The sequence below is a fragment of the Ptychodera flava genome, chromosome 8 (assembly GCF_041260155.1).
Source record: "Ptychodera flava strain L36383 chromosome 8, AS_Pfla_20210202, whole genome shotgun sequence".
NCBI classification, from domain to species: Eukaryota; Metazoa; Hemichordata; class Enteropneusta; family Ptychoderidae; genus Ptychodera; species Ptychodera flava.
Window position 1 is genome coordinate 4660618 of NC_091935.1, and position 25604 is coordinate 4686221.

The 25604-nt window shown below is 36.5% G+C and overlaps 2 protein-coding genes and 1 long non-coding RNA gene across 5 annotated transcripts in view; 1 reads left to right on the forward strand and 2 right to left on the reverse strand.

Moving 5' to 3' along the window:
* Positions 1-21350, forward strand: part of LOC139138254 (kin of IRRE-like protein 1) — a 242937-nt gene extending 221587 nt beyond the window's left edge. For all 3 annotated transcript variants that reach the window (XM_070706558.1, XM_070706559.1, XM_070706560.1), the window contains exon 16: positions 21023-21350. The gene's annotated coding sequence lies outside the window, so the exon portion shown is untranslated. The remainder of the gene's footprint in view (positions 1-21022) is intronic.
* LOC139138247 (uncharacterized) lies at positions 1404-8297 on the reverse strand. Its single transcript, XR_011553564.1, has 3 exons — positions 8164-8297; positions 7844-7934; positions 1404-1589 (listed from the first exon to the last, which is right to left on the reverse strand). It is a non-coding gene; the product is annotated as an uncharacterized lncRNA (long non-coding RNA).
* LOC139138248 (uncharacterized) lies at positions 8746-10908 on the reverse strand. The gene is made up of 4 exons (XM_070706553.1): positions 10742-10908; positions 10341-10417; positions 9531-9739; positions 8746-9156 (listed from the first exon to the last, which is right to left on the reverse strand). The coding sequence occupies exons 1-4, from the start codon at positions 10900-10902 to the stop codon at positions 9115-9117; spliced, it is 489 nt and encodes a 162-aa protein (XP_070562654.1). The 5' UTR covers positions 10903-10908; the 3' UTR covers positions 8746-9114.
* Positions 21351-25604: the final 4254 nt, after the last annotated feature.

Sequence of the window (25604 nt, forward strand, 5' to 3'; positions counted from 1 at the left end):
TTTGATGTGGATGGATCAAAATTATTGTAACAAATTGCATGTTTTTTATCGCCATTTTGTGTTTTTCCTTACGCGGATTACTTTCATTTATTGGGTAAAGCGGCCGTCATCCAGGAGATATGCAAATGTTTACATGCATACTTTCATTCATAATCCGATTAAGCTGACTTTGATACATGAAATGGTATCTCCACCAATCAGACATACGGATTCGGTCACGTGCGCATGTCAATCATTGTCTCCGCGCTGGACCGATGCCAATGCAAGTCTACCATCGGCGGACATGACTTTCACCGCGCTAGCGAGGATAACCATAGTATTTTGAGTTATTTAGAATATTTACAATTATATTTATGAAACTAATGCAACGACACGATCGAAACAGTATTTATCATTCTTAGAGATGCTGTGGTTTTAAAATATCACAAGTTTACGACCTTGGCGAGCCCGAAAGTTTCAGATCGATGACACCACCACCAATCCGATATAATATTTTTGAAGTTATTTCTTTATGTATTTAGTATCAATTATGCACCTATTTTGTTCTACATGTATAATATTTTTGCAACTCTAAATACCTTCATTATATAAAATTATTTATTCCATAAATTTTGTTGGGGCCATGAAGGAAGATTAGTTCTGCCGAACTATATTTCATTGTCCCCACCAATTGTACATACAGTCATATTCATGAAATGTAAAACATTTCTTATGGTGAAATTTATTATTATTATTATTATTATTATTATTATTATTATTATTATTATTACAAGTTTAGGGGCTATAAGTATTATATAGAAATCTAATAACAGTTCATTGAAGCTGTGGAAATTCTGAAAAAGAGGTGTTGTTTATTTTAATTTTGTCAAAAGGGGTGACTTCTAATTGTTGTACGTGCAGCGCAGAATTATACATAATACTGTACGGAGAGAGGGACATCATCAGGCCAAGGAGTAATTAAATGCTAGTCGGAAAAGTGACACTAAGCAGTTTAAAGCGATACCCAGCAGGCCCAGACTTTTAACTTGTGTGCGAACTTTATGGATACACGTCAATCGGAAGCCACAGAACAGCGCCACAAACGGCAAAAATTAGAGAGGCACCTTTTTCATCATATAGGCAGAAATCAATGTATTATTGCCTTATTTGTATTGTACGGTGATTGTTTTAACAGCACAATGGCAAATTAACTGTAATGTTATTAAAAATTACTTCAAACCATAACATAAATGATCAAAACAGGCACGTGCATATAGAATAAAACATTTTTTTTTATTTCTTGAAGTGACAAGACTCAAATAAATTACATGTACCGGTAACAAAGTTTCGGGCAAACATCTTTTACAAACTCTCTGAATATCAAAAGTAACTTATCCCACAAAGTTGCATTTTAAAAAGGGACAAATAAAGAGCTAAACAAAAAATATAGGAAACGAAAAGGAAAGGTACACAGAAACTGAAAAAAATACAAATTGAAATGATCAAATACCTTTATTTTAAATACAATCTGAAAAAATACAAACAAAATTAAAAAATGAGAAATACTTGAAATCAAATGGACACCTTGCAACTTCCAGGGTCGTTGTATTCTGTAAATAGATAAGCAAAACAAGGTTATTTACATCTGTACTTGTTAGTATATATACTAAATCATAATGAAAGCATTTAGAAGTATTTCATTCTTATTTTCATGCTAAAAATTTAACTTTTCCAATGATATTTCATGTAAGATAAAACTGAAGGAAGTTTCATTTGAACATGTGAAAACATCCTAAAATGGTAAGTTTACATTTAATTCATCATTACATATACTGGACTCACCATAAAGATGACTTTTCAAGCATCAATTTTAAATTGAACAAGTCGTTGATGGCACAGTCCCCACTTGTTCATTGGTACTTTAATTACAAGTCCTCAGAGAGGATAGAGTCCTCTTCATTAATTAGGTCTATGATAAAAATACTGTGATACAGATGGCGCTAAATGGCCAAGAATGAGTTCCACGGTGGTGAAAACATAAAACCAATGTAGGCCGCCATCCTAATTACAAAATGTCATTAAATGAGTCAATTAGTAATGAATCAACAGGATGTTGCCGAACATTTTTGCATACTATCCTAACACTAATAGATTATCACCGGTACCATATTTCATAAAGTTTGATGCAGTATTTACTAAACTATGAGATCAACATCTGTACCGAGTTTCATCAAATTTTGACGCAGTATTTGTGGATATATAACTCTAATTAGGAAAGTTCATTAAATAAGCAATTACAAATTAATTAAAATGACACTGATAAATGCCTTTTCATTGTTAAAGCAATGTAAGCTTAACATCTGTACCAAGTTTCATGAAATCTGATGCAGTATTTCTCGACATATCAGTCTAATTATGAAACTTAGTAATTGACATGATACTGCTACATGCCGTTCAACAAATCAATGTGCATATGTATGACATAGGTCAATGTCCTTATACCAACTTTGAATGATACTGGTGGAAAGATGTCTGAGTTATGGCTCTGTACATGAAAAGATCGTAACAAAATGGCCGCCATGCAGCCATATTTAATCTTACTGTCTAAAAAATCTATATGCATATGTATGACATAAGTCAATGTCCATGTACCAACTTTGAATAAAATCGGTTGAGACTTGCCAGAGTTATGGCTTTCGACATGAAAAAAACCATAACAAAATGGCCGCCATGTGGTCATATTGGATCATATCGTGAAACAAATCGACATACATATGTATAACATGAGTCAATGTCCTTGTAACAACTTTGAATAAAATCGGTTGAGATATGATTGAGTAATTGCTCCGTACATGAAAAAATTGTAACAAAATGGTGGCATGGTAGCCATATCGTGTTCATATGTATGACATAGGTCAAAGTCCTTGTACAAAGTTTGAATAAAATCCATTTAGACGGGCCTGAGTTATGGCTAAGGACATGAAAAAATTGTAACAAAATGGCTGCCATGCGGCCATATTGGATCATATCATGAAACAAATTGACATGCATATGTATGACATAGGTCAATGTCCTTGTACCAACTTTGAATAAAATCGGTTGAGATATTGTCTGAGTTATGGCTCCGTACATGACAAAATTGTAATAAGATTGCCGCATGGCACGCCATATTGGATAATGTGTGCAAACAAATTGATGTGATATTATCTCCACGTCAACTAGGGTTAGACCCCACCACAAATTGCAACAGAATTTTTTTCTTCAGAATGCATTTCAGAGAGGTACCCAGAACAACATATTAAAGTTTACTCGAATCCACCTTGGGGAAATATTCTAATTTGCATAAATCAAATATGGCGGCCAACCATCCGACAAAATAACATAATTGGCCATATATCACATGTTAAACAAGCTATTTCAGTGATTTCAAAGTCTGACACTAGTTATTAGGCTCAGGGAATCATTTTGGAGGTATAATGTTTCATATAGGCACTTCATTAATTTGCATAATTCCAATATGGCGGCCAACATTCCTACAAAAGACATTTTCGGTCATATACCACTATTAAACAAGCTATTTCAGTGATTTTAAAGTTAAAAGTATATTTCTTTGGCATGGACAAATGATTTTCGAGATGTAATGATTTGCATAGGTAATTTGTTAATTTGCATAAATCCAATATGGTGGCCAACATTCCTACAAAGGACATTGTCGGTCATATACCGCGCATTAAACAAGCTATTTCAGTGATTTTAAACTTTTAATATTTTTCTTGGGTATGAAGAAACACTTTTAGTGGTTCAATTTTTACAAAGAAACTTTGATAATTTGCATAAATTAAATATGGCTGCCATATTAATGCCCCATGGCTTAATAGCTTCTAATATAAATAAGGGTTTGGTATAGTGTTTAGCACTAGGAAACTATCAAGAAGAAACTGTTAAGTCCTTCGACATTCATTTTAGCTCATATTTGGTATTGATATAAATACCAAAAAGAGCTTATATGGTGAGTCTATGGCGTCTGTATGTCTGTATGTAGGTATGTATGTGCGGATGTATGTCCGTCACACGCAAAGGCTCCCATACCGCCAAAGCTACCATCTCAGTATTTGTGTACAGGTAGATGCAGGGGTTGAGATGTGACGTTGTTTCAGTGTCAAAAATATGCAAATGAGGTCAGAAAAAGGGGAAATCCTGCAAATGTGCAGGAGTGGTGGCAATAACTGAAACAGCGCACACATCTGAGTAAGAGGTTTTTGACCTTTAACCTATTTGTATGCAGGGTACCTATTATGTGCGGGAGTGGTGGCAGTAACTGAAACAGCTTATTATTCATTTCCTGTGATTGTTTATGAACTGTGACATATTAACAGACCTGCTCAAACCATGGATGTCTATTTTTGTACATCCATGGTTGAAACATTCTCTGCTATGCATGTTGCTAAAGTTGACCTCCAGTACCTAAAGTTTCAGACGTTATTTACTTTTGTCATTCTTGTTTTTCTGGTTTAAATATTTCTTGTTGTTTTTCTGGTTGTGCAGAAATCATTGTCATAACATCAACGTAGAATTTTCCTGCACTGAACAGATAGAAACAACACTTATTGTTGATCTTTGGTATGTACCAATTCTGATCAAATTTGAGCGACACCGTATAATTGCGGTATTTTTAAAATTTTAATTTTTCTATATATGACAACTGTTAATGATTGTAGTCTTCTGAATAATATATTCTCTTTCTGAATATAACATTGGATTCATCTGTGTACGGCATTTTCGTAATTTGTATGGTGTTTAACACTATACAGTGTCAAAACATGTAATCTGTAATGTTTACTGTTAAAAAAAGATGTGTTCAAAATCTTTAATTTTTAATTAGACTGAACCCCCTTCTTATGGATGGGTGCATCTTTATAAGATCCCCTAGATGACAGGCAAGAAGTCATCACACATAACAGCAAAATACAATACAATAACACAAAAGCTAAAAAACAGAAAAAATGATTGACCAAATTAAAAAATGCCATAATACACACAATTGAAACTTAGCACTATTGCAAACAATGTCAGATTCATAAAAACTTTATGGACACATAGACTCAAAAAATCTGAAAACTGCATGCTTTAGCAAAGGCTTACAATTAATCCAAAAACAGAATCCAACTATTACACAATACAAACAAGTACATCTTGAGTCATTTTTCCAAGTGTCATTTTTCCAGATGTACATGCTTGTATCGTGTAACAGTTGGATTCTGTTGGGCTGATGAGTTGTTTGAATTAATTTTAAGCCTTTCCTAAGCATGCAATTTTCAATTTTTTGTGAGTTTATGTGTTGATCAAGTTTTTAAGAGTCTGATATTTTTTGCATCAGAATTTTATTGCAAAACAAAATAGTTGTTTTGTTATATAGCATTTAAAAAACAATGTGAAAATTTCAGAAAATTTGACCCAGCCAGACTAGAGTTATATTCTTTGCAAATCTTGAAATTCGGATAAAAGGGAAGCAGAAAATCGGTGATTTGCATAAATTTGCATAAATTGACCCCTTCTCTATCATGCAACTTACGACTGTTTGCCAAGCTTAAAGGTGAGCCTAACCAATTTTTAATCTTGAGTTAACAAAATTAATCAAATTGGATGAGTATTTGCAAAAAAAATATTTTGAGCAAAATACGCTGCATTGGGTGCAGTGCTTTTTCTTGTATATTCCGGTTGCTAAAATCTCTACAGAACCTCTATTTATATAAGAAGCTATTTTGTCATTAATTTGGCAGCCATATTTAATTTCTGAAACTTATCAAAGTGTCTTTTAAAACATTGAACCGCAAAAGTGTTTCTTCATGTTTAAGAAATATATTTAATCTTCAAAATGGTTTGAAGTAGATCGTTCAATACATGAATTTGTAGGTATATTGGCCGCCCTATTGGATTTATGCAAATTAACGAAGTGCCAAGGCAAATCATTGCTCTCAAAAATCATTTGTTCATGCCAAAGAAATATACTTTTAACTTTGAAATAACAGAAATAGCTGTTTAACCCTTTGACTGCTGTAATTATTTACACAAAAATTTTAATGCAATATTTTACCAATTTCTGTGAACTTTTCTGTACGTTTTTTCATAATTTTTGACCAAATGGATATCATTTTCCAGCAGCTACATTTTTTATCAAAATTTGGCAAAAAAGCAGCAAAATTGACTGTGATACATTTTATAACGTTGACAAAAATAGACCTTGGCGCCAAAAGGGTTAATACGTGGTATATGACAGAAAAATGTCTTTTGTAGGTATGTTGGCCACCATATTGGATTTATGCAAATTAACAAATTACCTATGCAAATCATTGCATCTCGAAAAACGTTTGTCCATGCCTAAGAAATATACTTTTAACTTTAAAATTACTGAAAGAGCTTGTTTAATATGTGGTATATGACCGAAAATGTCTTTTGTAGGAATGTTGGCTGCCATATTGGAATTATGCAAATTAAGAAGTGCCTATATGAACATTATACCTCCAAAATGATTCCCTGAGCCAAATAACTAGTGTCAGACTTTGAAATCACTGAATAGCTTGTTTAATATGTGATATATGGCCAATTATGCTATTTTGTCGGATGGCTGGCAGCCATATTTGATTTATGCAAATTAGACATATTTCCCCAAGGTGGATTCGAGTAAACTTTTAATATGTTGTTCTGGGTACCTCACTAAAATGCATTCCGAAGAAAAAAATTCTGTTGCAATTTGTGGTGGTTAGGTGCCAAAATCTCGTAGATTGACTGGACTATATGTATGATGAGGTCAATGTCCTTGTAACTAACTTTCAATAAAATCGGTTGAAACATGTCGGAGTTATGGCTCTGTACATAAAAAATTGTAATAAAATGGCCGCATGGCGGCCACATTGGATCATATCACAAAACAAAGCAACGTGCATATGTATGACATATCAAGTAATCCTTGTACCAAGTTTGAATGAAATCGCTCCATGTATCTCTGAGATATCTGCGTGAACAGACGGATGCATGGACGGACAAACGCACACACTGACACACGCTCGGACATGACCAAACCTATAAGTCCCCCCGGACGGTATCTTGGGGACTAAAAATACAAGCATCAATTTAGTAAAAATATGATTCATAGAAAGAACCAGATTTCATATGTTTTTATTTACATATTGGTTTGTTATTGACTTAATTAATTTGTTCTTTACATGTTTATTTTATCATGATTTATCTTTACTTTTATCACTATGGCCATCATTATTTCACGTTGCTTATTTGGTTCTGTATGAACCCCTTTGTGTTTTTGGCACTTTCACATGACTGGGATTGGTCATCACATGATGCTCCCTTACCATAAGTTCTAATTTCTTTAAACCATTATGGCCAGGTACTTTACTATACCGGTCCATTCCCTTCCTAATCTCATGATGGATACTCTCTACACCGTTCTGTGAGGAAACCAAAGCCAAACCCTGTGTTTTCAATCTGAGGGATGACATGATCTTCTAACATATGCATTTTGGGGGGTACACTTTCATTAGGAAAGTGTTCTCTGTAATATGCCATTAAATGTGATATGTTTCCCTTCCTAATCTCATGATGGATACTCTCTACACCGTTCTGTGAGGAAATCAAAGCCAAACCCTGTGTTTTCAATCTGAGGGATGACATGATCTTCTAACATATGCATTTTGGGGTACACTTTCATAAGGAAAGTGTTCTCTGTAATATGCCATTAAATGTGATATGTTTGAACTGAGAATGCTAATATATTCATCTGACATTCTATTGCTTGTACTCTAAAGATTATGGCAGGCTGCAAATTTTGAAAATATTGGCTTATACAGACCACAAATGTGTGCAGCCAGTTCATTCAGCTATGGGCATATTCTTGCTGTGGTCTTGATGACGCTCTTGCACAACGTTTGAATGTTTTCTTCCTGAAACACAAAAAATAAAAAAAAGGATATGATAACTTTCTTTCAAAGAAGCAAACAGAGTTGTTTCACTGAAAGTAGGACAAAATAATGTAGACGAAATACATTTTCTGTAGTATATATATAAACACAAATTAATCTGACGCTGAAAGCTTGAAAATCATGACAAGCAGAATATTGAACCTTTTAATGACCTTAGCAACAAAACAGTGTACAGTTGTAAAACACATACTTTACAGCACTCGTTCACATGATTTCCGATGAATGCCTGCCCGTGGTAAGAATGACGTCCAACACCAAATGACTGCAGAGCTTGGTCAATACCGCAGACTACAAAACCACATTGTTTTGGCAGTTTCGCTTAAATTTACGTCTGTAGCTTCGGATATCTAAGAAAACAAAGATAAACACTGTGTTGTCTGAAAAGTATTGACTGCACTACAAATGTGCACCAGCCAAAATTCTGAAAATGCAGCATAGACATGACTGTGCACTTGAGATTTACAATGTTATTGCTTATCATCACAAAAATGATCTTACTTCTGGTATCAATATGCCATTTTCAAAGATGAAGGAGACCCTCTGAGATCTCAGGTTGCTAGACAGGTTATCTGTGGGTGTTCTCACATGATACAGGAAATTTAACACCATGCTAAACAAACATTACATGTTTATTTAACATGGCAACTATTCCAGTTTGATAAAAAGTTTGACTTGGCTAGCAACTCACTGCCACTGAAATTAATTGTGTCTCACAAGATTTCAAAATTATCACAAAATCATTTTTTTTTATTTTGTTAATGTAGTATGGTCTTCTATTCATAAATACTAACCTGTCAGCTTCTTCACTGAGTTCCTGCACTTTCTCCTGGGCTTTTTTAACTTTGCCCAAGGTCATTAGTGGCGGTCTGTCGTCATCTTCACTGTTGTCATCATCATCATCATTGTCACAGTCATCATCAGCAAGGAGAGCCTTTTCAACACTATCAGCCAAGGTCTTAGCTTCTTCTTGGAGTTCTTTCGCTTCACACTGTAATGTCTCGACTTGTTTCAACATGGCTACATATGTGTCAAATCCAGCAGGCTTCAGCACGGGTTCATCAATGTCATCATCTCTCTCCAGAGTCGTGATGATCTTGATATCCAGTACTGCACAGCTAGCTTCCATCATGGTGAAAAACTTTTAAAACAAGCCAGGACTGATGTGCAACCCTGGGACTGCAACCTGTGATAAAATATAAGGGTTAGCACATGTATCTTTTACTTTTAATGTATGACAATATCTTGTAACGTTTCATACCTACCTATTTATGAAGAAAACACTACATACAAATATACAACAACTAGATTGATCACAAATGCTGACATATGTGCTGCCTTCATTGTCAACTTGTTTTGCATATAGCTTCACTAATAAACTTCTATTTGTGCACACCGTTATGGACATAGTGGCATGCATACATGTAGATAGGTCACAGTGTGGTCTGTTGAACTTTTTTAGAGAAAGGTAAAGTGAACTGATTGAAACAGAACAGAGCTATATGTTTAGTTGGTCAATGGAAGCAAACAACATAGTGGATTGAATTGATTAGTACATACTCTGTGCAGTGGTACATTGAAAAGTGGCTTTCTGACACTATTGTAGTGCTGCATGGCATGCCTTAGGATTCCACCAGTTGAAAGAAATTCACTGTGACACTTTCTGATATCATCAAGGGTTCTCTTCTTCATTGATGACACTGGTTGTTCCTCCTTCGGCAACTGTGCTTGTTCCTTGCTGATCACACAGCATACGCAAAAATATTTCCCTAAAATATTTCAATGTGAGGAAGACAAGGAACAAAAACTGACATAATTACTTAAAAACCTTCGTAGGTATAGACATGACTGGTGTTCATGAAGTCAATTTGATGTGCATGTGTGAACTCTTGGAGAGGATGTACGGGTATGCAAACTTATCAGTTTAAATATTTATTTCAAAGAAATTCATGGTTACTACATTTTGCATTGCCAGTATACATATTAATACTATGTGTAAGAATTAAATTGAGAAATAAACACAAGAATTTCTACAGAGGAAAACAATCATTTGTCAATAGCTTGCAAATATTTATCAAGATCTGACCCATGTGTACCCCTTCCTTTACATTTATCTGACTAATCAATGTTAGCTGTGAATGTCTTAAGTCAACGAAAAACTACAACAAATTATCATAATTGTGTTCTACAGCATATCATACACAATGCATGCTGATTATTAACAGTCGCACATATTGCAAACTGATAGGTCAAGGACGTACACATGTAAATCATAGGTAAAACTGAAGTGTACACAATAAACTGTCTGTCCTGTCAGTGCCTCAACTTTTCTTATGTATAAATCATAGCATGCAAGTATACATTTCATACCATTTGGTCCAGACAATCCATAACTCTTGGCCAGATACTCATAATCTCTCATCATCCGTGCTAATAGTGTCTTGTCCCTGAAATAAATCAAAGTGCAATGTAAGACAATTGTCCACACCATTCTAAATTAATGCCCATGTTTCTAAACATCAATGCATTTTGTACATGCAAGAAAACAACTTTGCCCTTTGTACTATTTAATGTAGGTATCATATTATGCTGCATAAGTTTGGTCAGATTTGCACATTGTTTTCAGATTTTTGGATCAGCAGTATAATGCATGTATTAAACTTGGATAACCAATATGTATGTATCTTAAGTTCCAAATATTGTACCAAAATAGATATATGGTACAATCTGTTCATTGTTTAGTAAAACACAGTATGCATGTTTAGAATTACTTCCACTTTGTGCCATCCAGTTTGTCTACCTGACCTCTTTTAATAGCTAAAGCTATTTCTAAATTGTAATAGGAATCAGGTGCTGCAAATGTACTCCAAATCACTGTATTATATGCTACATTTGGATTACTGATGTTAGCAACTTGGTAAACCATTCTCATGGTTCCCTGACCCTTGTCCCCACCTAACTTTATCCAAATTTCACTGGTAGGTATTGTAGCATGCCAGGTACATGTAAGTTTGCTAGACCTGAAGACAAATATGAACAAGATGCAAAAACAACAGTAACACATATATTCAGTAATATGTGATAACAAAATTACTTATCCAGTCTTTCTCTACATGATCATAATAGAGTTTGCACACAATCCCAAGTCTGACTGCAAGCCTGCTGTCCCAATATTAATACTCATGTGCTTATATAAGAGCATATAAGAATAATCTAGAACTTTTATTGACATGCTAATTACTGTTCTAAAATTCTCTCTCTTACACAACTAATTAAATTTCCAGAAAATTCCAAACATGACTTATTAAATTCATGGTTGTGAGGTCAAGAAGGACAGTGACCTTGATGAGTGTGGGGGAAAATGACCTGCATAACATACCTCACTTCCAATATTCACATGCCATGCCTTGAAGTAATGCCGTAATTTCCTCTTGGCAGCCCATGTTGTTCCCATAGCAACTTCCAAATGAAGGCCAGCACCTGGAGGTATGTCAGGAGTGAGTCCCAAGATCTGGAGGATTTTCCTTCTTGTCCTTTTGTTGGTGTCACACCTCCTCTCACTAAGCTGCAGCATCGCATCACCACCACTGACAATGTCTCTCCTCTGACTTAACTGCAACACTCTCTGACGTCTTGTCCTAGTGCTAGCTTCTGAGGTTGTTTTTCGTGGCTTTGGTGTATATGTTAAACACAATGGCTGAAAAAAAATCACACCAAAAATTGAAAAACCAAATTTATCTTTCAAAAGTATATGTGGGTGATAAATTCATGAAATTGGACTAGCTCATTACTTGATGAAATTAATTTGTTGAACCACTACCAGGTCACACATGTACTACAAAACCAAATAAATGTTATTACAAATACAAATTTACAAATTATCATATTCCATGATAGCTTTATCAGAAGAATTTACTCCAAAATCTAACTGTATATTGATATGTGGGTATAGATCAGCAAGAGTAATGCTGGTAAAAAACTCACCTGGCCCTTGGTTTTAACCTCTATCGAACTATCATCACTTCTGTTTGCTTCTATTTTTTTCGTGACAAGTGTTGTTTCCATTTCTTCATACTGTAGCAGCATATGCACCGCTGATACATTCTGCAATATAATTTCTGCGGCCTTCACAGCACATATATTGTTCTGCCTATCCCTTGATGTTTCATCATTTGATGTCTCGGTATTGATTGTGTCAGGAATGGGGACTGGAGTAGGGTGGCTTCTGAAGGGAAATGTGCTCACTGACGAGAGGCAGTGGTCTCCAGCAATGGACTGGTAAACACACCGTTCCGTGTTGTATTGCAGATCTTGCAGTGGCACAACTGATTTACAACCGACATTCCCATAATCACATGTGACTGTGGCATTTGATAGCATGTTTGCAAAGGCAATGGGGGGACTTACAATAGATTCACACATAATAGAGAGACGGCACACAGGACAGGATGAAGAAACTTGCAAATACTGACACAAACATTCAGCACAAAACACATGTGGTCCATCACACAAAAGTTGTATTGGTCCATCTATTATGTCTTTGCAAATGGGACACTCCATTTCTTCAATGAGATCATTGAACCTCTGTCTCTGCAAGGGAATGAATCTTCTCATCTTTTTTCCTGCCCTCTGTTTTACAGCTGCTGTTAGATTTGTACTGCCATGAGTTTCACTCTGTAGTTTCCCGTCTTTCCTGTCTCCTTGCCAGTGATACCAGAAATGTCACTGCCTTGGTATTGACTTGGTCTGCCCCTGTTTTTACTGTCTTTCTTTTTCTTTCCTGCCTTACACAATGCATCACACACCGCACATCTCCGTACTCTACAGTGTCTGCTCCGTACTCTACAGTGTCTGGACCATTTAACTACGTGTGTCCCTGGCCGATAGGTTTTGTTATTGCTTTCTGCCTGCTGCCATGAAGCAATGACTCTCTACAGAGACAACAAAAATTGACGGGTGAACATCAGAATGTCTTCACTAAAACTGTACTCTGAAACAATTCTTTAACTCCACGATAAAATTGGAGCATGGATAACTTGTGCCATTTATTTTCGTGCACAAATACGACACCGGTTTTTTAGCACACGAGCATGAAATTCGAAGGACATTTTCACAGTCTAGGCCAACAGACGATTGAAAAAGGCGCCAGAAAATATGTCAGTGTGTAAACAAACCCGTTACCAGGGAGACATGCGTGATGGTCCGAAAAACTATGCTCAACTGCAACGCACATATGGACGTAAATAAAAAACCCACACGCATAAAAAAAAATACCGTCAATGACGCTGTACCTTCTCTAATGTGTGGCCAGGTCAGGTAATTGGTTGTTGGCATGGAGTTGTTGGTAAATAGTTGATGATGTAGGGGCATGAGGTGGGATATGGACCCAAAGAACCCAAAAGATGATTAAATACATCAATCAAAAAAATTCTAAGCAACAGTATAAACTGCCTAAAGATAGTTCAATGTGGAAAAAAGTTAAACAATTCAGAAATAAGAATTAACAGTCCAAAATAGTAATGACGCACTTCCTTACTGACCTGAGTGCATGTGAAATACACAACCTGGCATCTGTAAATTAAATGTATACCAAGTGATCATTTCCAGTCACTTTTAACTGTTTTTAATGGATTTTCCAAAGAGTCCTGTGGAAATGATGAAAAACGCCTATCTGGTCTTGTGTTTGTATAACCTCATGGCTGATAATTGTCATAGTATTGAAAAAAAATTGAAAGTGAAGAAATTACTGTTTTTAATAGGCATATTTTCCTTGAAATACATGACCGTGTAAAGAATATATGCTAAAAGTGTTTAAGAGTAAATTTCTTTTCAAAAAATAATTTATTTAATTTGTGACCAAAGGATTTTTATTCTTTTAGTTTACAAATTCAAACATTGCAATTTGTTCAATCATCTTGTGCAGTGCAAAATTTATAAAATGACTGAAAAACAAAAAAAGTTGGCAGAATTACAGTCTTTGTGATGTAAAATTATGGGTTGACATCACGATAACTGTTAATCTGTTTGAAGTACTAATATACTATAATTTAAAAAAGAAAAATTCATGCAGAAACGGTAAAATATATTGTCAGCAATGTAGTGTTAATTTTGACTTTACATCAAAATATGCCTTTGCTGGATACCAAATATATAGGGCGAAATATCAGCCATGTTCAGCAAAATCACACAACAGCATTGATCCTTTTCTAATTTGATTTGATTTGCTTATGTTATCCTTGTATGACAGTCAGTACAATATGGAACTTGAACACAACACAGTGAATAAGTATGCTGTAAATGAAATGGTGTGGCTGCATCCACATGCAGCAATAGGAGTGCCTTTGTCTCTCACCCCTCATTTCCAACCTGTCCCATCCCTGAAAAATAGTTTGGTCTTATATTTATAATGTTAATAATTTCTGTATTTGTTAAAATGTGCGCATCTCAAAAACTTTTGATCATAAACATTTTCATTGTTTTTTATAGCTGACCAATCAGTTAACCTGTTATTTTGAATATTTGCGCATTTTTCCTCAGTATTTGACATTTTCTGAATACCTTTTTATTCAGTTTGTCATTTTCTAAAAGTTTAAATGCTCCATTGTGTGGTCAAGCTTTCCACAAGCATCAAAAGTGGTACTTCATATAGGAGGGTCTGCTCTAGAGGGCGGGCATCATGAACACTCCTGTGTTTGTTGGTTAATTCCTCCACGTAAACTTCTTATTGTACTGTAAACATTGAACATGGCCGACGTCCGATTTTCCTGTCTAAAACTTTCACTCATTTTCGTTCATATGACTCTGAAACTCCAGGAAACGATTGGGAAGAAAGGGTTATCTTGAAATATTGAGGTACTCGCCGATATTTTGCAAAATTAAATGAGAAAAAATGCAAGGAAAATGCCGACAGGCTTACACAATGACAGTTTTCAGACTCGGAGGCATATGATCATCTCTGCAGATTATGCAACAGGCCCAGATCACGTGAGGCCATGAGGGGATATCCACGCAACTCAGTACCAAACACTAGCGCTCATGAGCAAACACAAAGTGAGTACCCCTAACGTCAGCTCAGTAGTCTGTAATAGATTGTAGTCAACTAAGAAACCTTGGAGAAAGGCTTAACACTGTGGCTATGCCGCTAAGTCCCTTTTGATTTTTGTCATAGCTCAAAATCGTTCTCCCACACCTCAACCTGAGCCATGAACACCCCCACCAGTTTATGATATGACCCATCACAATGGCATGACGTCAACGGATCTTGACAGACGGAAGTCTTGACAGACGGAAGTTCTTGACAGCAGCATATTGGTTTTCAACTCTAATACCTTCTCTGTCTATAAATAGACACGAGAAGGTAATAACCCATGACAAATCAACCATGAAATGTACAGATTAAATCACTGCGGACACGGTTAAATCGGTTTCAATCTTGTTAAAATTGATTTACTTAAAATCTGAACCTCGTAAATTACACAACACATTAATGAAAATACTTACAGACCGCCATGCTTTATGTTATCAAGTTGTCCGTGCTAAGAAACTTCTCCTGCAAATGTCGCGAGGTCAAAGGTAAACTAGCGATAAACATCCAGCTATGCTGAGTATGCCACCTTATTAATTGAGAACAGCTTTCACTATCACATTTGAATGCATTTTTTAAATGTTTATGGGTCAGAATTCGAGGAACAACACGCGCACGGCGAGCGATCGTCTCGGTATGCACACAATACGATGGCCGCCATTATTGAGAGTGCGTTCGGCTGTTCGTTATTTGTTTGCTCAACCTAAGTTGCCAAGTCGGCCGCGCCGGAAGCAAAACACAGGTGACGTAGTCTGCAAGTATGAGCATGCGCAATTGAGCCTGGGAGCGCGAGAATGTGTATAGTACCGTAGAACTGTCTCGCGCTATCATGTCGTTGAGCTATAAAATGTGTGCATGTTAACAGAAACTGGAATTACTGCAGAGAATACTTTCCAGGACATCACATGTAAGTCTCTAAGGTACCAAGGAGGACGTTTAGGAAATCCTTTCAGAAAGTTCACGCCGTCTGTGGCCATTTTGTGGAGTATAAGCTTATACTGTAAAATACGTACCTGCACTGGCTGCAGCGTATACAGTATTTCTACTGTACAGTGCACATATTGCCGGATATGCGATGGAATTTTGCGTTTCACGTCGTTCAATCATTCAGATGGAAATACCGCCCTTCTCAAAACTTCGGGTAAAAAAAGGTGACAGGTTTGGAATGCTAACTCTTGTATATCAAGAATGACGTAATTTAATGAGAAGACATTTGTATTCGAGCACGGCTACAGTTTTTGATTCGAAAACTCTCATCATGGACCGTGGTTGTATTCAACAATCGAGAGGGTTAGGTGAGTCGAACTTTTCCTATGTCCATGTAGCACTTGTGCAAAAATAACCGAATCCACAGGCCTATGGTGAATCAATAAATGCGTTTTTCACCAAGCTGAAAGGTTGAAAGATCCGTCCGTCACTTGGGACGAGGTAGATAAATGCAGTCAAACCCAGCTGGGCACATAATGTGACTTTGTTCTTGAAATTACGAAGACGACCGGCCGTGCGGTGGAACTTTGCAACAAAGTTTCAATATCTGAACTGGCATACTTGAATGACAGACACAGGAAACGATGGCCAATAAAAACGCATTCTCGTGCATTTTGATAATAATGTATCAATCACAATGACACAGAAATTATGCCTCCTCCTGACAGAAGGGCCATGGCCTATTTGTAGCCCTGCTACACTATGTCTTAGTGCTGAAAAGGCCATGTTGTTGTCAGGTTGTCATGGCGACTTTTAAAATTTGCATACAACTCTGAGGGTTGAACGGGTTGTTAATGGTTCACAAAACTTTGGAGTCTCACTGTCGTCCATTATACCTGTTTCCTTGGGTATTAAAGGTGTGCAAGTATACACATCAAAAGACTAGAAAATTCACTTCATAGGTAGAATCTTGAAAAATAGCCTTTTTTTGTCTGGTTCACGAAAAAGAATACCCCTGATCTAAAATATGCATGGGTTACAATCCACTGTCACTGGGCTACCAACTTCAGAAAATGGTAGCCCAAGTGGACTACCAGGGAAAAAAGTTAATTTCGAGCCCTGGGCAGTATTAAACATGAAACATTTAACTTGTAATATTTCCCCCTTGTCTTGGCCTGCTGGGTTTAAAAAAATGTTTAAAGATATACAGGCACCATGTTCAAATTTAGCCGTTGCTACCATGGAAAGGGGAGATCTAGCTAATCATAAAGTTTATGGCCAGGCCAGGTCACACAAAAAATAATGCACCACTACATGGCCATAATTTACTTTAGTTAAACAATCAGAAATAATTTGTCTTCATTATTCTTCTGGAATGAGGCAAAGAAATCAAAATAAATTATTATAACATGAATATTAATACGTTGTTCATTATAATATATAAAATAAATAAGCATCAGTGAATTATGTTTTAAATAAAAAACTGTGCGCTACTGTAACTGCCTGTGATAAATAATGGTACACTGGGTGATAAGGGGAATTGGCTTCATAAAATTAATTGAGATACTAGTAGAATTAATTTTAAGCACATAAAATTAATTTGAAGGCATAAACATAATTCGATGCATAATGAGTTAGTACTGTACTATATAACACTAAGCCTATTTGGGATGACTGCATTAAACAAAATAAAAAATACTTCAAAAATTATTTCTGGTCTCTATAAAATTAATTCTAACACACTAAAATTAACGGAAAATATAATTTTTGACCAGAATGGCCCAATATACATTATGTTTACTATTCATCCTAGAATGAAGGCAAAGAATTACAATCATTATTATTATAGAATAAATTTCTTAGTTGTTACTTAGAAATCCATTAAATAAATAAAAAACGTGAAACAAATTTCTTAGTTGTTACTTAGAAATCCATTAATAAATAAAAAACAGTGAATTATATTTAGCATAGATCCTCTCGAGGGTCTATGGTTTAAAAAAAAAACTGTGGTTCCAAAATGGTTACCAAGGCAACATAAAACAAAAATGAACATGGAGTTCATGCTGTGATAAATACACTAAGGAGAGCATTTGCATAGTAACTGGGATTACTTTTAATGGAATTTGGAAAAAAAAAATTGAAATTTTAAAATGCAAATAGGTTACTATAGAAACACAGGGCAGTAAAAATTGATATCATATTTTGTCTTTCTAACCCAAAATAACCCTTTGGTATAATATTTCTGTTGATTACTGGATTTTTACACTGGATATTTGGTCTTTCTAACCCAAAATATCACTTTGATATTACACATTCTGTTGATTACTGGATTTTAGGTGGAATCTTTAAAAAAACTGGTAATTTTTACTCCTGAATGGTTGCCATGGAAACATCTCACATTAAAATGAGTGTGATATTTTTTGGTGTGCAAACCAGAAAAACCCTTATGATCAAATTTTACATCAATCAATCGTTCTTTAATAGGAATTAGGGAAAAAGTAACATTTTCAATCCCAAATAGTTACCATGGCAACTCGAAACATTAAAATAATTCTGGTTTTTGTGTTCTCTGACCCGAACTCCCCCGTTAGATAATTTTCATATAAATCAAAGTAACTTTTCATTGGATATTAGAAAAACTGAAATTTTCAACCCCTAAAATGGTTACCATGGAAACATGGGGAGTGAAATCGATATCATATTTGGTCTTTTCGACCCAAAATACCCTTATGGTGAAATTTTCACGGAAATTGAACCTATTATTATTCGCGTTATTATTTCTATATAATACTTATATTATTATTACGAGTGTAGGCTTGTTAGTTGTAGTGGGCACTGCCGTCACCGGTCTTCGCCGGTGGCCATCTCGGCCGTCAATTTTTCGTCTTACGGACTTTGATGTTTGCTGTGACACATATATCGCCCGTAGGTACATCCCAATTTTGTTACTTGACGAGAACTCTGTTCTGTTGTGAGTGTTGTCCGAGTCAAATTTCGAAATACATCGGATTCTACAGCGCTGCACTGTAGGTCGACAGCTTATGTTTTCACTATTAGCCTTAAGGCTGCAGGTTTGGTTCCGATCGGAGAACGACGGAATAATTTGTATGATGAAGGAAATTTATCGTTGTTGGCCTGGTATTCTCATCAGAATTCGCTTACAGATCTAGGGCAGTGTGCATCAGTATTTCATTTAGGAATGTGATTTGAATATCTACTGCAAAGTGGTACGAATTTTTGGCATGAACTAAGCTATTCCTAGATAACAGTTTTTAATAAATACGGGCCGAATATCTGAGTAGTGAATTTTGCAAATTGGTATTCTGTTACCTTTCTGACCTATTCTGATATGAATATGTAACATTTGGTGCAGTGTATGAATGATAGGTTCCATCCATCCTGTAATAATCGGACAGACAGCTCTACTTCTAAACAGTGTGACACGGCACGTTACAATGATCAGAATCGGTAAGAAAACGTAAACATTTCACAGGATAAATATCTATGTATCAGACTTTGATTGTGTGTAGTTTGTGTCGTTCAGTACATAATAGACTCTTATATAAATTAATTTGTCTCTTTACAAACCTTGCGTATTGCATAACTGTCCGATGAAACGATGTCCAACCATGCAGTTGCATAGAAAAGTCCCGTCAGACAAATCTTCATAGCAGAATCCTTCGTCGCAGCGCAGAGGAACCGAAGGCCACGTTGTGATGCATCTTGAGATTTACACAATGAAACCGCCAGTGTTGGATAGGAATACCGTCCTGTAAAATTTGCGGTTGCACAGAAAAGTTGAAAGTAGATGTGTTAAATCCACTTTCTTTGAAGTCGTCTACAATGTCAAGTACAGCAAGCGAAGCCGGTTAAAAGAGAACAAGAATAAACCATTGCGCTTTTCAAGAACACAGCGGGACAGTCATCATTTGAGAGAAAAGACTTCGCAAGCGTCAAAACAGTGAACAGTAAGTTGTCTTTTTCAGATCTCCTTGCTTAAATTTGAACAACAACAACTTGGAGGTATTTAACTGACCAATCACTATACAAAAGTATCACCTTGATGGTTGATTAATCAATTTTATGATTAATTATTAATTTGCAACCATGCATTACAATAATATTTTGACAGATAGGATCAGTTTTCTAACTAAGCCCAGACATTTTCTGACTGAAATGTCAAGGTGACTTTGCGTGTCGATAGTGACGTCATTATTTATGCCATTGTCGTCTGAGCGAAATAATTATCTATACCAATAGTATAAACAAAGCGCCGACAATTAGTGGAATAGGAAGGAAGACATTTATGATTGACAGCTTCAGAATCGAAAACACCTTCGAATCGTTAGACAGACGTTTAGTTTTCCTGTTATCTATCCACATTGTGTTTGTAATAGACATCAAATCAGGTCCAATAATCGTTATCATTCAAGGTAACTAAGAAAATTACCAGGTCCAAGGAACTATTGAAAATGACAAAGGCAATGGGGTCATCTTGAACCACAAAGTAGTGGTGGTACCAGGTGTTCGAATGGGTAAGTGTATCACTGTTTCACTCATTACGATGGATTTGGTCGATTAAATTCAAGCGCTCACGCATATATTGAGGGGTTCATATTTGAGTTGCTACTCGAAAATTCATAATTATTTATTACTAGTATAAAAATCTAGTTATGCGTTTGTCACCGATGTTTGATAAACTTTCAGTGGTCATACTTGTGTCAATATTTTTCTGCATTTCACCTTCAATCATCTTATTAAAAAAAGTTGCAACACGATACTGCTAATGGGCCTAATAGGTATACTGTCACCTGTTCCAATTTTGCCACAGTTACCATGGAAACAGAAAATCTAACCATCACAGATTGTAAGCGGGTGGCCGCTTTTTAAAAACAGCGCCCTCACATGGACATTTTGAATACCAAGGATCGCCCCTTTGACCATATATAGGCATATTTAAATTACAGGAGACTATACCTTTAAAGTTCATCTATGCCTTTCTACTGACACCTCTGACAATGTTTATTCATAAAAACGTTAGCAAATCGATACACTTCAAAAACGCTCAGTCACAGAGTAGTTTGCGAACAGCAATGCACACATACCGCGTTCTATTTTGGACACCGTGGTGCTAAGCACCAAAGGTGTCCTTTGTCGCCACAATGTCTGTGTGTGTGTCCGTCTGTCCGTCCGTCCGTCCGCGTCGTCCGTCCGTCCGTCTGTCCGTCCGTCCGTAGACAGATTTTGTTCCACTCATAACTTAAGAACCCTTTGGTCCATGTCATGCAATTTGGTATTTAGTATTATCATGATGAGACTTAGATCTGATTAGATTTTGGTGGGTGTGGCTTATTAATTAATTGCTCATTTGCATATTTTAGTGGTCAGAACCAGTAAGGCCTTTCACGATGCTGAAGTTAGACACGGTTTCGGATTCAGTTTCGGATTCGAGAGACTGAAAGAAATTTTATATTTTCAGCCAATTGTTACACTGTGGAATACTGGATTTTCCTTACTTTCCCTGGACCTTTTTCAGCTAAAATAATATCTAATCACACTAGACGAAGTGAAAATAAGATCACAATAAAACAATGCATATATTTCATGGTATAAATTGTGTGCATATATTCACAAGTAAAATGGTTAAAAAATAGAAATTACAGAAAGCTTCAAAGCACTCTAATTTAAAATTTAAAGGAAGTGTCGAGCAAGGAAAACAATATTTACAAAAACATACTTTAATCATTTTATATGTCACAATGTGTGTCACATGGTTTAATGTTAATATGTTGTATTAATTTGATGTTTTGATTGATGTTGTTTAACATAAATTGCATTTGGAATGTACCATACTAAACTCTCGGACTAAACTATCAGTTAATATGTTGCGTAATAAAGATAGCATTGAATGCATTTCTTTGAATTGTGCGTAGTACTGTTAGCTTGAATAGTCTGAACTGCATAATGCCCATAATTGAGATGGACAGCTCATAAGTTGTAACTTTTGACTGATTTTTCAGCAGTTTTGTCTTGTGTAGTCATGCATTACAGTTCCTTGCTCTACTGCCTAAAGTGTTTTGATTTTTTAAACTTTATAAATTATGATTATATATGAAACATTTATGTCATGAAATACATGCTACATTTATGTGATAAAATACATGCTATTTGTGCAGTAATTTCATCTAGTTTAAATATCTCCTTGTGTATCAGTAGTTATTATATTCTTCGAAAAAATAATAACATAAGCTGGAAATATAAAACAGTTATTCGAATCCGAAACCGAATCCGAAACTGAGTCCAACTTCAACATCGTTGGCCTTTCAACCTCGTGCATCGAGCAGCCATACTTTCTGTGTGTCGCTACGAGATTCAGTTCCTGCTACGTCTATCTACAGTCACACCAGTGGAGCCAGTACGACATTCGGTAAGAGGTTTATTTTTGTATCCGTATTTAGAGCATGTGTTAACTTTGCGTGTACCGATAATATCTGTGAGTGAATGAGAGGTGAGATTGTGAGAAGCTGTGGGTCCATAGCTGTGGTGTTTTCGGACGGGATTCCTGCCTTTACGGGCTGGTTTTGACTTTTTACGATTTTAACCCCGCCACCACAGCTATGGGAAAATGCGTAGAAAAGCGTCCATGTTACGCCCGACAGCACCCTTGTCGCAACTTTGTTCGGCGATATTTCGAAAAGTTTCCATCCAAATTACAAATTGCCAACACTCATCGACAACTTGGTTATTAGGGACTCACCACGACCAGAAATCCGCTTAAAATTCACTGAAATATCGCCGTTTTTCTAGCTTCAACCGACATGACTACCCGGAGATCGCCATTTTGCTGGCGTAAAACTGTTGTTCGAGGCTCTCTGCAGAACGTCACTACAGTGACGTAGCGGTGACCTCTCAACTTATAGAAAACAAACTGAGTATTTCATCGTGTGATATCGATGACCATCGTTTGTCCTATGGACATTGCCAGTCTCACATAACTGAAATCAAACTTTAACTTGGGAAATTCATGCGGCGCGGATGCCGGCTGTAATCTCTCAGTTTGTTTTTATAAGTTGAGAGGTCACCGCTACGTCACTGTAGTGACGTTCTGCAGAGAGCCTCGAACAACAGTTTTACGCCAGCAAAATGGCGATCTCCGGGTAGTCATGTCGGTTGAAGCTAGAAAAAAACGGCGATATTTCAGTGAATTTTAAGCGGATTTCTGGTCGTGGTGAGTCCCTAATAACCAAGTTGTCGATGAGTGTTGGCAATTTGTAATTTGGATGGAAACTTTTCGAAATATCGCCGAACAAAGTTGCGACAAGGGTGCTGTCGGGCGTAACATGGACGCTTTTCTACGCATTTTCCCATAGCTGTGGTGGCGGGGTTAAAATCGTAAAAAGTCAAAACCAGCCCGTAAAAGGCAGGAATCCCGTCCGAAAACACCACAGCTATGGACCCACAGCTAGATTGTGAGAAGCTGTGTGCGGAAAGAAACGGCCTCGAAGGTTATCCAAAGCACGTCACTGATAAGTCGTGTTAAAACTGATAAGTCGTGTTAAAACGTGTGGCAACATCTCACCACACATCGAGTATACAGTATAGGCCCTAGTTATGGTCTAGTTTAAAAAGAGTATCTAAATTTACGAGGGATCGACTGTAACAGTGTTTTCAATATTCACGGAGTTCATTCGAAAAATGTTATTAGTCGCATGATGACGACGCCATTGTTTTACAATTAGGGCTCGGGCGTGCATTAAAAAACACCCGTTCCCTGATTTCTACCACACTTCGATTGAAATGATTCTTATAGTGGAAACTGAAAGTTCAACCCCGATTTGCGAGAATTTTTGGTTGTTTTTGGGCATCGTTACTTTTGTGGAGTACGAGTCGGGGGCCCCTGTAAGGTTGTGCCGTCACGGACATAGCGGAGTAAGCGAAATGTGGTGTTTACATGGTTCAAACTAGGATATATTTTCATTTTAACATACCGAGTCTGAAAACAAATGACCCTCCTGGTTTCACTTTAGTAGATAACTATATCTTGTATTTTCACTGATATCGTGAAACTTGCCAAAATGTCTCGATAGAACTTGTAGACCACGCTGTATTCCCGTTAAACACAATGGCGTTTGTTATGCCCAATCAGATTGAGCGTTCTTCCGCACGCTTTCCAATACATTCGGCATTACATAGTACAAGATATCGTAAGACGTAATCGTTGCTATGATTGGCGGAAGCATTTTCATGCCCTTCGGCATGTCGATAGGGGCCATGAGGTAAATTTTCTCAGTAGACGCAATCAGCGTTCGAAATTCACGCTAACCCGCTAGCCCCAGACCAGCTGTTTTCATGCCGGGCCAGTAAGTTGTGAAAGAAGCAGACCCGAGTGTCCTGCTCTAAATAAAGAAGGGGTCAGCAATTTTTAATACTCTTACCCTATTCTGTTAAATTCTCAAGTAATCAAACCGCAAAATTTAGGAAAAAATTGGCAGGTAAAATCTCAAAAGATCGAACGGTGAAATTACTTAGCGAAAGCCTTTACAGCTACGCATTTCTCGCGACTTGCGAGATTGATGGCGCTACTCAACATCTTCCATTTGTTACGCGTTGGGGTCACGTTGGGGTAGGTTCGAGATTTCGTTTAGTCAAAATGGCAGCATTGTTTTGATGAACCTCGCCTCGCGGGTGAATATCAGTAGCGAGAAAGATGTACAGGTATTTGAATATTGAGCCACCTACAGCAGGGCCCCTGTATTTCCCTTCAAGTAAAAATTCCGTATTATGCCCAGGACCAGTTGATTTCCTTTCGGGCCAGTGAATTTTATAAGTTACTGGCCCGCTTGGCCAGTAGCGATTTTGCATGAGTTTCAAACACTGGACGCAATATCAAGAGAAATACGAGCGTGCGGAAGTGGGGCAAAGAATATGTAAAGACATTTAACACTTCTAAATAAACAACAATTATCAAACGTTTATAACCCATGTGTTGCAAAATGTAACTGGCGCATTTTTCTTTCCGACCATTGTACGGCGGTGCACGGACAGTGGGCTATCGCCACCGGAAATATTCACAATATAGCAAGGCATTTCTGTGTTCAAGATATGACGGTCGATGAATTTCATTCGGTTGTAAAACGAATTTTAAAATTACCCCTCTGTGTCATAATGTGGCGTTCAAATTATGGCTAAACATTTCTGTTTAAAATGTTGAAAAATGAAGTGTAGTCCACAGTTTGTTTCAACATATGCATATTTATTACTGGTATGTTATTTCATTTCAATATATTAGCCCATCTTTAGTGTGTATTTTTTTATTTCTTTAGTCCATATTTGTTTAGCAGTGTTCTAAAATTCTTGAACAATTTGCAAATTATTCTAATGATATTTCAGATGCATATATTTGTGGTGATGATAACATAGTTGGTACTTTGTAAAAAGATTGAGAATTTTGTGCAGTCCAGCTGCAATTGAAACAACTGATAATGGTGTATTAGTTTCCTATTGGATTTATATGTCAGAATTGCACAAATCTGTGCTGAATTAGAATAATGACACTGATCAAGAATTGCATCTGATTTCAGTTTTACAGTGGCTATTAGGAGAATGGTGTTCGCAGAGGAAAT